Source organism: Anolis sagrei, chromosome 1 (genome assembly GCF_037176765.1).
Source record: "Anolis sagrei isolate rAnoSag1 chromosome 1, rAnoSag1.mat, whole genome shotgun sequence".
NCBI classification, from domain to species: domain Eukaryota; kingdom Metazoa; phylum Chordata; class Lepidosauria; order Squamata; family Dactyloidae; genus Anolis; species Anolis sagrei.
Window position 1 is genome coordinate 25,624,143 of NC_090021.1, and position 14,087 is coordinate 25,638,229.

The 14,087-nt window shown below is 41.2% G+C and overlaps 1 protein-coding gene across 4 annotated transcripts in view; it reads left to right on the plus strand.

The window, feature by feature from the left end:
* The window catches only part of SRF (serum response factor), a 97,212-nt gene that overhangs the window by 77,026 nt on the left and 6,099 nt on the right, over nucleotides 1–14,087 (plus strand). For all 4 annotated transcript variants that reach the window (XM_060754426.2, XM_060754428.2, XM_060754427.2 and 1 more), the window contains 3 exons: nucleotides 6,965–7,084; nucleotides 11,799–11,990; nucleotides 13,034–13,110. In XM_060754426.2, the coding sequence (XP_060610409.2) occupies nucleotides 6,965–7,084; nucleotides 11,799–11,990; nucleotides 13,034–13,110 (389 nt within the window). The remainder of the gene's footprint in view (nucleotides 1–6,964; nucleotides 7,085–11,798; nucleotides 11,991–13,033; nucleotides 13,111–14,087) is intronic.

Below are 14,087 nucleotides of genomic sequence, written 5' to 3' on the forward strand. Positions count from 1 at the left end.
TTATCCCGAAGCTATTGGCCATGTTGGCTGGAGATGATGGGCTTTGAATTCAAATCATCAGGAAAGCTCTAATTAGGTGGTGTTCCAGATGCCTATCAGCCTCTAATACTAGCTGTGCTGTCTTGAGAATTGTAATCTAACAACATCTGTAGCCCATGTCTCTTCTATCCCAGATACAGGGACCTTTTACCATATAGTGAATCCATTATAGAAAGGGAAAATATCAAATGAGGCCATTTACCCTTTTGTGACACTGTGCAGTTTCAATGTTTGGCTAACGCAATCTCTCAAGCCCATATACCTGTAGTCAGAGGACTAATTCACTACACTATCCCTTAATGCTCTCTCCACATTAATGTGGACTTACATATGTGCTTTTCGTAATTCTCTGAGATATGTGGACTGTAAAAAGTAAAGTCTCCTGTACTTTTTGCCAGAACAAAAACATAACTCAGGATTGGAAATGAGAGTCTCTCTGTCCCTGTTTTTCCATGTAAGAGAAAATAGGCTTAAAATAGGTCAAAAATAATTGTAAATTGAAGGGTCATGATTAAGTATTCAAGGGTGAATGGCATAAGACGTGCCCTGTTTGGTGTGCCTGCTTGAAAAGGGCAAAAGTCCATATGTGTCATGCTGGAAGATTGTAGCCAACCTAACGTTGCTTTACGCTGCTTTACTGCTTAGCTCGCGGTGGGACTTGCTGCCTTCCCTTGGCCTCCCATTGTGCTGTTTGTGTACAGAAGGTTTGAGTCGCTGTGCAGACAGGGGGGAATCTTCTTGGTTAGGGCAGTGTATATAAATATTTCCTCAGATATAAACATCCTGTGCATTGAACGGGGCTGGGAGTTCAGACAGGGAAATAAGATGAGAGATTTAACACAGTTGGCTCAGTTCAGCGGATGGTTATGGGACCAGAAAACCACTTTCAGTCTCCTTCTCTTTGCCCCATGATGGTTCAGTATTTACTGTCTTCGAAAGCACTGCTTCTTAAACTGTGGGTTCTGATCCCAAATAGGGTCCCCATAGTTCAGTGTTAGGGTGCTGAAAACTTTGGCAAACGTAAAAGTTTTCTGAATGTTATCTAATGGCTGTTTTAGACATTTACACGAATCTGTTGTGCCATATTTAGACTGGTCGCTGCAGAAGATGCCTCAGCTGTACTTCATAAAAAAAGACATTCAGGCTGTTTAGCATGCCTTGCATCTGCTGATTTGTTATCGGTAAACGCTTGATTTGTATACCTATTTTATGTACCTATATATCTGGGGCCATGTAAAAAAAATTTGGGCCAAAAGGGACCAGAAGTGGAAATGTTTAAGAAGCCTTGTTCAAATAGATTGCCAGGCTTTGCAAGTATCTCTGGAGTATAAACTCTGACTTCATTTGTGGGTGAAGAAGATAATAATAATAATAATAATAATAATAATAATAATGGTTATTGTTATTGTTATTATTGTGCAGTTTTCTGGCATTGTATATTTCTGCCATGTCTGTGCCTGCTCATTTGAATTTTGATTATACAAATGTAATCGTGCTTCAATGCAATGTAAGTTGATATGTTTGAAATGTTTTAATATGTTTTAATCTTTTGAAAGACTATTTTAGTTGATATGTATGTGTTTTTTTTTTACAGTTTTATAATATTGTGTTCTATTGATATTGTTATTATCTGAATCTGGAACTGAATTATTGCCATAGTTTGTAAGCTGCCCTGAGTCCCCATGCAATTGTTAGAAGGGCGGGGTATAAGTACAGTACATAAATAGATAGATAGATAGTTATACATCACACAATCCTAAACGCTTGGGAAGTGTTCGATTTGTGATTTTGTGGTATGAAATCCAGCATACATATCTCGTTTTCTGTATCATACTGTGTTTTTGTGTCAGTAAAATAACAGCAACAACAACTTTATTTTTGTACCCCGCCACCATCTCCCCAAGGGGACTCGGGGTGGATTAAAGATGGCACAAAGTAACTAAAACAGAGCATAAAATGAACCACAAGATATAAGTATAATAAAATTAAAACATATGGCATATAAAACAACAATTCAAAACAGCGCACAATCACCTATGGCGACAAGCTACCGAAGAATATGGCCAGACTGTAAACAAAGAGACAAGGGAATGGGATAAGTGAAAAATTGTAACCATGGAATGAGGGCATGGGATAAAGTGCAATGCTGCGTAACTGTTGTGTAGAACAACTAGGGACTAGGTGTTCTCAAAAGCTTGTTTGAACAACCAGGTCTTCAGGCCCCTACGGTAGGAGGACAGTGCGGGAGCTTGCATAAACTCCTTGGGAAGTGCATTCCAGAGCCGGGGGGCCACCACCGAGAAGGCTCTCTTCCTTCTCTTCCACCAACTGCACTTGTGACGGAGGTAAAACCAAGAGGAGTACTTCCCCAGCAGATCTTAATGCTTGCGCAGGTTCATAGAGGGGGATGCAGTCCAAAGATAGGCTGGACCCACTCGAACCGTTCAGGGCTTTATAGGCAATAGCCTGCACTTTGAATTGGGACTGTAAACTTATTAGCAGCCAATGGAGCTTCTTTAGTAGGGGCATTGTGTGCTCCCTATAGCTGGCCGCAGTTAGTAGCCTGGCTGCCAATGTTTCTATCAATTGCAGTTTTCGAGCTGTCTTCAAAGGCAGCCCCACATAGAGTACATTACAGTAATCCAAACTTGATGTAATTAAGGCATGGACCACCGTGGCCAAATCCAGCTATTTTCACGTTTATCAAAAATGACACCGTTTTGTCTATCTTAAGATCTTTGGGATTAATAAGACCCACTTGTCAATGAATGTTTCATCTATTGCTTGACCCAGAAATTGGAAAAGTTACTTTTTTGAACCACAACTTTCAAAATCCTATTTGTCTTCACAGCCACAGGGGATTATGTGATTTTTTTTAAAGGAGTATATTTTCTAATTTCTGTTCTGAACAAAAACACAAGAAACCAAATTATCGGAATTGTTGTCACTGGTGGTATGGGGTGTCCTTTGGGATTATCTGTGCTATTGTTCTCCTGGCATCACTAGATCAATACTGCTCCAGAGAAAAGTGGTTTCATTGACAGCTAGTCCATGGAGAGGTTTTGTTATTGCTGTTATTGTTGTGATGTGCCTTCAAGTAATTTCCGACTTACAGTGACTCTTAAGTTGAACTAATCACAAGGGTTTCTTGAGACTGAGAGCATATGACTTACCTAGAGTCATGCATTGAGTTTCTATGTCTGAGCTATGATTTGAACCCTGGTCTCCAGAGTCGCAATCTAACACTAAAACCACTACACCACACTTAGAGTAGGAGTTTTAATCAATAAGCATGAATAGGGTATTGGTCGCTGACAGAAAAAAAAATCCTCTGTCAGTTCTCAGACTACGTAGGTAGCTTTGGACTGTTCTGGATCATGAGTACGCAACCTGGTTTTCTCCAGATGTTTTGGACTACAAAACTCAGAAGCCCCAGCTGTTTTGGCCAGGAATAATGAGCATTAGTGTCTAAAACATCTGGCAACTCTTATTTCCTAGAGGCATTCTGCTTGGCCTTTCTGTTGGAAACGATATGAAACATCAGAGGTATCCTTGGTGTGTGACTCAACAGGGCTTTCTTTAGATTGATCTCTTAGTCTGCTCTTTTAGTATTTAATCCTTGCTGATGGGACTAGTTCCGCCATGAAGTATTACCAGCACAGATACCTTTTGTAGCAAATTACTGTAATTTCATGTAAATCTGGGTCTAAGATTTACTCACTTTCATTTTCACTGCCTCATTGTGCATGTGACAATCCAGAAAATTTCACTTGGAATGATCAACTTTTCACATGTCAATCTGACATGTATATGCTTATAAAGATTATTTCTCAAAGACACTTCGTTTTCTTGTATATGTGTTTTAATCCTCCAGAGTCGTGTTTTGTTGTAGAATCCATGCAAATTCAGATTTAAAGCATAGGCATTTTCTAAGATTGTCACCTGAACAATTCCTGCAAGTTTTAGATGTTTGCCATGAACAGCTTTATAGGGTGCAGGTTAGATACGATGGAACATATCTATTCTGTTTTGCCAAAGGGTATTAGACAAAAAACTAAGAAAAATAAAAGTCAAATGCTGTTTTTCTGGTAGACCATGATGCAGTGCAGAATGGTATGCTGCGGAATTTAATCATTTGGCTGTGTTTGAGGGCTTTAGGCGCAAAAGTGGAATTCTCACATGAGTCAGGAAATACAGAAAGCACCTAATCCTAATCACAATTCTCAATGGAATTCTCATTGGGGTCCGTAAATATCCCATAACTCTCACAGTTCATCCTTTTTATAACCTTAGTGAGTTATGATTATGGTGATATTTAGGATAGATGCCTCTTCCTTATAGGCGTATAAGGAATGTTTTTAAGATGTCTTTCACATGCAGATTTTATTATGTCTTGTTTATTTGTTTAAAGTATTTCTTTGTTGCCTTTTAGTCCACAAGAGCTGCTGAGGTGATGAATAAATAAACATTAAATGCCATGCAGAACAGCACAGTTTGGCTGTCCACCAGAAGCTTAAAAGAGAGGGAGCCGGCCTCATTTCCTCTCCTAGGGAGTTCCACACTGAAGGCGCTGCTACAGACAAAGCCTTGTTATATGTATCATTATATGTATTATTATTATTAGTTTGTTTGTCTGTTTGTTTGCTTTGTTCTGTTAGAAATGTAATATAATTGACTGGTTGCCCTGACACGACAAATAAATAAATAAATATTATTATTATTATTAGTAGTAGTAGCAGTATTTACTTACTTACTTAGGCGATCCCTCATTGTCCGTGTAGGATTGTCTTCCAAGATCGGTGTACTAGAGGTGGGTACGTAGGTGACTGTGGAGCCCTATTCTTGACCCACATGTTCTCCTATATTGAGAGCATCGGTTTCCAGGTGGAAGGCGGTCCCGGCCAGGGTTGGCTTGACGTACCTTCCTCTTGGCACATTTCTCTCTTTCACCCTCCATTCGTGCCTCTTCAATTTCCACAGCACTGTTGGTCACAGCTGACCTCCAGCTGGAGCGCTCAAGGGCCAAGGCTTCCCAGTTGTTATTACTATTATTATTAGTAGTAGTAGTAGTAATAGTAGTATTATCCTATAACCTAACTTCATGAGGTGCTGGGGCACGGGGAGACTTAATATTTCTGGTAGGCTTATATAGAGGAGGCAGTTGTTCAGATAGGCTGGCCCCAAGTTGAGTTTACAGGTCAAAAGCAGCACCTTGAATTGGGTCTGGAAGAAAATTCGAAACCAGTTTTATTCTTACAAGTCTAGCAATATATTATCTCTAAAATGTGCATCTAACATAAGTCTAGCTCAGGTATGGGCAAACCCAGGCCCAGGGGCTGGATGCGCCCCCTTGGGTTCTTTTCTCAGGCCCTTCTCTCTCTCACCATCCTATCCTTTCTTTCCTTCTCTTTCCTCCCTCCCTCCCTCCCTCCCTCCCTCCCTCCCTCCCTCCCTCCCTCCCTCCTTCTCTTCCATTCTTTCATCCTTCCTTCCCTCTTTCCTCCCTCCTTTTCTCACATTCTCCCTCCATCCCTCCTTTCTCTTCCTCCCTACCTTCTCTTTTTCCTTCCTCCTTTCCTTCTGGGGGATGTTTAGTTGGGAGAAGAGAAAGTAGAGAGGGAACATGAGAACCATATTTCAAGATTTAAAAGGGTAACAACAATAACAACTAAATAAAATCCCTGAAAGAACAATTCCACCTATATGAATCTGAATAATTTAAATATTCATTGAAGGTCCTATTATTATGTCCTGCTGATGAGAAGGGTTAAGTCAATGGTCATTTGAGACAGGGCTTTTTCTGTAGCAGCATCTTGATTGTACAATTCCTTCCTGAGGGATCTTAATTTACACTTTAGCTGGAGGTCGCAGTAGCACAATGGGTTAAACCCTTGTGCTGGCAAGACTGCTGACCAAAAGGTTTCAGTTCGAATCCAGGGAGCGGGGAGAGCTCCCATCTGTCAGCTCCAGTTCCCCATGCGGGGACATGAGAGAAGCCTCCCACAGGGTAGTAAAACATCTGGGCGTCATCTGGCAACATCCTTGCAGATGGCCAGTTCTCTCACACCAGAAGTGACTTGCAGTTTCTTTGTTGACTTTTGTTGTTGTGTTTGGATTTTATAGTGATAAAATGTTCTAATTTTTTTTCATTTCCTTTTATTTGGATGTATTTGTTTTTGTTCTGCTTCTTTAAATCTGAATTCTGTATGCTGCCATGAGTAGGTGGAGAAGTGATTTATGAATACATTTCATAAATAGTTCAAAAGCATTTTGTAAAACGTTGCTCTTACTTATAGGAAATGCAATTGTTTTGACTTAATAGCTCTGATAAGTTGCCTGAACGTGGGAAGTTACTTTTTGGAATGACAGTTTGGAGAATTCTCTAGCCTGCTGGGCCAGTGGGAATTTGGGAACTGCCTGAATTACACTTTCAAATTCTGGAATTTTATCACTGCAGTAAATGTTGCTCACTTCTGTGAGAGAGGTCGCAGAGAATGCTACATCAGATCGTAGAAAAATGGCACTACCATATTATGTTCAGGAAATCCCTGAACAGACTCAGATGTGGAGTGGGCAGATCAAAAGACAACCTGGCAAAATGGAACTACCTAAAAGAATCCTCCACCTTGTGTGACTGTGGAGCAGAACAAACAACTCTGCAATTGTATGCTTGTCCACAATGCTCTGCATCATGAACAGAGGAAGAATTGCTTAAAGCTAACGACAATGCGGTTGCTATTGCCCGGTTTTGGTCCAAAACTATTTATCCGCTTGTGCTCCTTCTAGTTTTATCAGTTTTACACTTATGTATGCAATGCTTTTGATAGGAAATAAATAAATTATATGAAAAAAACCTGCAGTAAATAAAAGCGACACTAGGCCAAGGAGATAATAGGAATCCTTTTTCTCCCTTTATTCTTTCCAGGTGGTGCTGTGGCTCAACAAGTCCCCGTCCAAGCCATCCAAGTGCATCAAGCCCCCCAGCAGACGTCTCCCACAAGTGACAGCAGCACTGATCTCACCCAGACCTCTTCCAGCGGGACAGGTAAGACTCCATCAAATACAGCCCAATACCCTAACTCCCTCCTTAAGCCACCCAACATGGCGCCCTCTGTGTGATTTTCCCAACCCAAAAAGAGTCACTTGGGAGTGTTTGGAATTGCAGTCCAAAATATCTGGAGGGCACCGCCTTGGGAAAAGGATGCTTTGGGTTTTGCAAGATAGGACAGCATAGCTCCACGTAAAGCCTTTCAGTTTCTGATATCTTCATAAGGCAGTGTTTCTCAACCTGGGGGTCGGGACCCTGGGGGGGGGTCACGAGGGGGTTTCAGAGGGGTCGCCAAAGGCCATCAGAAAACACATATTTCTGATGGTCTTAGGAACTATTTTGGCAGAGAAGGCTGAAGATCTGTCCGCCTGCCCTTCTCTTCCTTTTTGGAAACAGACAGAGAATCCCAAAACCCTCCAGTATTTTCTGTTGGTCATGAGGGTTCTGTGTGGGAAATTTGGCTCAATTCTATTGTTGGTGAGGTTCAAGGGACTACAAATCCCAAATGTAAGGGTCTATTTTCTCCAAACTCCACCAGTTTGGCATATTGAGTATTCATGCCAAGTTTGGTCCAGATCCATCATTGTTTGAGTCCACAGTGCTCTCTGGATGTAGGTGAACCACAACTCCCAAACTCAAGGTCAGTGCCCACCAAACCCTTCCAGTATTTTCTGTTGGTCATGGGAGTTCTTTGTGCCAAGTTTGGTTTAATTCCATCATTGATGGAGTTCAGAATGCTCTTTGGTTGTAGGTGAACTATAAATCCCAGCAACTACAGCACCCAAATGACAAAATCAATCCCCCCAACTCCACCAGTATTCAAATTTGGGTGTATCGGGTATTTGTGCCAAATTTGGTCCAGTGAATGAAAATATATCCTGCATATCAGATGTTTACATTACTGTTCATAACAGTAGCAAACTTGCAATTATGAAATAGCAACGAAAATAATTTTATGGTTGGGGGTTACCACAACATGAGGAACTGTATTAAGGGGTCGCAGCATTAGGAAGGTTGAGAACCCTGTTATAAGGGATGGAAAATGTCCAGGTTGTAAATGGCCTGCCAAAGCCCCCAATGTTTCCATTGCTGCCAAATGGAGTGGGGGGTTAGAGTCATTGACTAGTCTTTAAAAAAATCAGCCACGAGAGAAAAGGGGGTCGGTGCAGCTTCCAGATTTTCTGTAGCTGGATTAAAGATAGATGTGTAGCCATGGGGGCCAGCCTAGATTTTTCTCATGGCAGCTCTCTTGAAACACCTGAAAGTCTAGAATTCAAAAGCATAGCTGTGCTAGTCTGGAATATCAGTATACAGGAGGATCTTGCAGCACCTTGGAGATGAACTGGGAGCTTTACTAGTCCAAGCTTTCCTCCTCAGATTTGAAGGGCTGTCCCTCTGAAAAATGGGGCCGTTCCTCAGAGGGCAGGTGTGCAATCAATATATGTAGCAATAGGAAAGCATCAAATTTGGACAGAATGTCAGGAGAGAGCAAGAGAACTGACTGCTTGAGAACCGACTGTGTCTATTGCACCTCAAGGAAGCAGTCTGCTTCAGGAAGTGTTAATGTCTCAGTCGATGGAGGTGTTGATGCCAAAACTGGATGGCCGTATATCCAGGATCCTGCATTGCAGATCCCACACTGAGCACAGGCTTCTTGAGGATAGATGGTTTCCAAGGTTCCTTTCAACGCTATAATGCTTCGGTGCTTCTTCTGTGAGAAAATGCTGGAGCCTTATGCTGTCTGCTGTGATCTTCTTGCCTTTGCAATGGCAACTCTTCACAATAATTGGCATTTATTCCAAAGTAGTCTTGCCCCAAGCACTGCATAGTGTGCAAAAGCGAATCAGTGTGTACAAGGTCACAATCCCCTTCAGTTCAGCAGCCCATCACTAGTCAGAGCAGATGAGTATTTTATTTTAAAAAGTCAAAGTCTGAAGAAAGTAATAAAGTGGTGTTTGAGTGCCATCTAGTGGGATTCACTTGGAGAAGTTCCCATACCTCTTTCCTAGTCAAACAATACAGACAATGTGTTGTCAAAGACTTTCATGGCCGGAATCACTGGATTGCTGTGAGTTTTCCGGGCTGTCTGGCCATGTTCCAGAAGCATTCTCTCCTGACGTTTCACCCAAATCTATGGCAGGCATCCTCAGAGATTGTGAAGTCTGTTGGAAACAAGGCAAGTGGGGTTTATATATCTGTGGAATATCCAGAGTGGGAGAAAGAACCTTTGTCTGCTTGAGGCAAGTGTGAATGTTGTAATTGATCATGTTGATTAGCATTGAATAGCCTGGTAACGGTCTGAGGCTGTTGGGAATGGTGTGGGTTGAAGTCCAAAACACCTGGAGGGCCAAAGTTTGCCCATGCCTTTAATAACAAGCGGCGGCACATAGTTTTGGTCAAGAAGGTGCTTAGAGTGATGTACATTTTTTAATATGTGTCTTTTCAAACAATAAAGGCACAAAATAAAGGAACTGTAAAACACAAGCATAGGCGAACTTCTTCACAAATTCTTCTTTATGGGCTCTGTGACACACACAAATGACTTTCCTGTGCGTTGCAACATTCATAACCTTTTAGAGCTCTTATAGGAGTGTTTTTGCAGTAACCCCATCCACACCCTGCATGCCATACCAATGTGTTTCCCACCTAAGCCCTCACTTCCTTTTAACAGCACCGTAGGAACGTTCAGTCTTCAGAGTGGTAAATTGTGCCATTACTTGACCTCAGACCAACACATTTCTTTTTGCCATTTTGGATTAGTGTTATTTTTGGGTTTAATTTTTCCCTATTCAGATCATCCAACAATAATTTTTTTACACATTTTTTACACATTATGAGTGCTTCTAAAAAGTGCATTGAGTGTGCTGGTAACATTCCTGAGAAAGATAATCACTTGAAGTGCCCTTTGTGTCTTGGTGAAGGCACATTGTACAGTTGTGTAGGCATCCCAAGCCTTTATAACACAAGCTAATAATAGAAACAGAGAGGCAAGATGAAGGGTCTCCTTTATGAGCAATTGGGGACTACACTAACTTTTAAAGAGTTGCTATCCTACTTTAAACCCTGTGGCTGCCACCTGAAGAATTCTGGGGTTTGTAGCTTAGTGAGATCCAGGACCTCTCTGTCGGAGAAAAGTCCCTCCCTAAACAACAAACCTCAGATTTGTGGGAATTGAAGTCCAAAACACCTAGAGAGCCAAAGTTTGCCCATGCCTTCTTTAAAGTGTAGTGTGATAATGCACTAAGTTTCCTAGCTCTTGTATGGGAAAGCTGTCATGTGTGTCATGTGTGTTTAGAGTTTCCAGGTGATAAAAGTGACAGCATTTTGATCTTATAATGCATTGGTTCCCAATCTTTTTTTTGACCAAGGACCACTTGACTAGCAACCACTTTGATCATGGATCAGTTTGACCAGGGACCACACTCCTATATTAGTACCAAAATGGTTGCAAATCAGTTTTGGTCAACTTTAGATCTGGTTGGGTTATTTGGGGTGCCGATTCAGAAAATTGCATTTGATAGACCACATCAGCTCTAGTTTCTGATACAGAACATATGCCATCCAGTAGTCAATGTCTGTTTACCCACAGAAAACCACATTTAATAAGAGGGTTTCACAAGACCAGTTGCTTTCGCTGTAACGGTGTAGCAACGATGAGGCTGCGGACCATGTTTTAGTTCTCGCGGACCACCAGTGGTCCATGGACCACAGGTTGGGAACCACTGCTATAATGGCTGCGTAAAAGAGGGAATTTCGGCAGGTTTGCTTACCATACAAACAACATCTGCTGAAATTCCTCCTTTTATACAACTGTTAAAAGGGCACTTAAGGCCACCTGGTGACCTTAAGTGTGCATGATAAGGTTGCATGGGACCAAGGACTCAACATGGAAAGAGCATTTATTTGCTATTCATTTCTTGGCCAAGGACACCCACTCGATATGGAGAAATACAGGCAGCTGCAAGGCTATTGTGAGGCTATGGACACTTTGCAAAAGGTTTATGTATACTTTGCAAAAGATTCACCGCGAGCAAGATATATGTGGGTTTTTTGCATAGAAATGTTTTCTGTGCAGGAAACAAGTTTTCTGTACAGGTATTATATTTCTATACAGAATATTTACTACACAAAAAATGTGATTTTGTATTTAGAAAGTATATTCTTGCACAGATAAGTACCCTATTTCTTCCATTCTAAAATGCACTTTTTCCACATATAAACTTCTTTAAAAATGAAGTGCATCTTAGAACTGCAGGTGATTTTCACAAACACACACACACACACACACATATATATATAAGGGATTTTTTTTCTGTTGGTGCACTGATATTATTATGCATCTTTCAGTCGATGGCATCTTAGAATTGAATAAATATGGTACTTTCCAAAGCATGAACTATGCAGACATTTTTGTGTTCTCATCCAGTAGGGAGAATACTGCAGAAATTAATTGCTCTTGACTGAGAAAATGAAAAGATGTCCATCCTACCAGAGTCCGCCATGAAGAAGGGAGCAGTTCTTAGATGTATATTTTCAATTTGCTTTTCTTGAAACCAATGTGTATTTGTTAATTATGTGAACAGGTCTGTATTTAAACTAAATGAGGTAACTAATTTCAATAGATCAGACATGAGAGACAGAGCATTGCAGGTGTGATGTCATCCATTTGACTGGGATTCTTCTTTTTCCCTTTTCTTTCCTTGTCTTCTAGTGACCTTGCCAGCTACTATCATGACTTCATCAGTGCCAACCACCGTGGGAGGCCACATGATGTACCCCAGCTCTCACGCAGTGATGTATGCGCCAACATCAGGCCTCACGGACGGTGGGCTGGCCGTTCTCAACGCCTTCTCCCAGGCGCCATCAGCAATGCAGGTTTCACATGGGCAGGTCCAGGATCAGGGTAAGCCTGGGGATGAATACTTATCTAGCTCTTATGCAGGGCAAACAGTCTAATCTTGCCACGTTTTGCTTATTGGCCATTTTAGAGAGAAAATATATACACCCACAGGCAGTATGCATGGACTGGTGCCAATTCTGAGGAGTTTGCCATTTAAGAGATTTTTCCTGTGTGTCTGTGCTAGTACTTTCATAATCGATGCTTTGCATAAGTTGAGACACCAATTTTCATGCCATTAAATTGTCATTCCTTGCTTCAGCCCTTGATGTAATTACCCCATACTGTTCCTGTCCACCATTAGAAAGCTTTTCTGGATATAGGGAGATGCATGTAGAAGGTCACCTAAAGTGGTAACTGACAAAAACACAGTACAACATCCACATCCATTGAGATTACATTCCCAGACTTTGCATGGATACGTAAAACTGCAGAGAATGGTGAACCAAATAGCAAATAGCTTCAGTCAAATAACACGAGTCTCTTTTGTAAAGAGAGAAAGCGGGGTATAAAAAACATAATAGACATAATAAACATAAACATAATAACTACTACTACTACTACTATTAATGGCTTGTAATGAGAATTCTGGCTCAATTAGTTGTAGGACCCATTTCTTTGTCTTTTTGACAGTCCTTGGTATCTACAGTATCTCTTCTCCAGCACATTTCATATGAGTTGGCTGTCCGGTCAGTTCTTTTGTGTCCTACTTCCTCAGACATACATATATATTGCAAATCTGAAAGCTATTGTGGTTGTTGTTGTTGGCATTCCAGTCCTTTTCTAAGGTGAATCTGCCAAGATGGTTCGCAACACTGAAATTTAACAGAGATAAGAAAGTGGAGCTCTAGAGAAATAATTTTTGCCCACTTATTACATGTACTCAGGAAATACTTAGGGAGCCATTTTAACAATCCTGGTTTGTCTTCTTTTTTGGTTTTGCCATCTGATTTATAGCTTATTTATTCTATAGCCTTGAAAGATAGCCTTGTCATGTTACTAATTGTAGATCACAGCTAACTGCATGCCTGTGGTTTTCTGTCTGGCAGGTGGCGTTCCTCAGGTGTTCCTTACAGCACCTTCAGGAACGGTGCAAATCCCAGTCTCAGCTGTCCAGCTTCATCAGGTGGGTGGAGAACAGCGTTGACACTACTGTCTTGTGTGTTTTCTTATATCCATGTTTAGGTTATGGGCCACCAATAGGACTATTCTATAAAGCTGCTGATATTCTTTGCACCCCTTAAATTTGTGGTCAAACTTTTAGGCCTTAGACTTTGTTCTATTAAAAAAAAATTAAATATAGTAAGACTCTTGTAACAGAGGAACCCGTATCCCGGTTTCACTTCTGTCTAACTTGAAATGTATTCTTTACAAATACGGTGATTTTACTTTAATACCAAATCCTTTTGTTCTTACTAAGCTTGGCCTCCTAGGTCTTCCAGGATGTCAGAAGCAGGAAAAGGCATTGCAGATGGAAATGTTAGACAAGTGTTGAAATTTGCAGGCACAGTAGAGTCTCGCTTATCCAACATAAACAGGCCAGGCCACTTCGTGTGCCTCTGGTGTTGCTGTAAGAAGGTCCTCCAATGTGTATGTGGAAGGGCTCAGACTGCATTGTAGTAGATGGTCAGTGGTTTGCTCTTCTCCGCACTCATATGTCGTGGACTCCACTTTGTAGCCCTATTTCTTAAAATTGGCTCTGCATCTTGTGGTACCAGAACGCAGTCCGTTCAGCGCCTTCCAAGTCGCTCAGTCTCCTGTGTGCCCAGGAGGGAGTTTCTGTGTGTAATGATGCAACTGGACTCGAGCTGAAAGTGCATTCAGCTGTTGACATGCTCAGGAAAGGAGAGTCTGAAACTGGGGATATGTTCCAAGACACCCATGCATTACTAAAACTGTGGATAATAGTGAATCCTATATTTTGACTGTGTTTGGGCTGGAAGCAGACCATAGAATAACACTTTAATAGAGAGACCCACAAACACTTCCAGGAGGAAGATTTTTTTGGAGCATACATAAGTGAAACCATGGATATTTGCAGATAAGGGACTTCTATTGATTTCCTTTACATATTCATTCTCAAGGCAATGTATTATTTTGGTC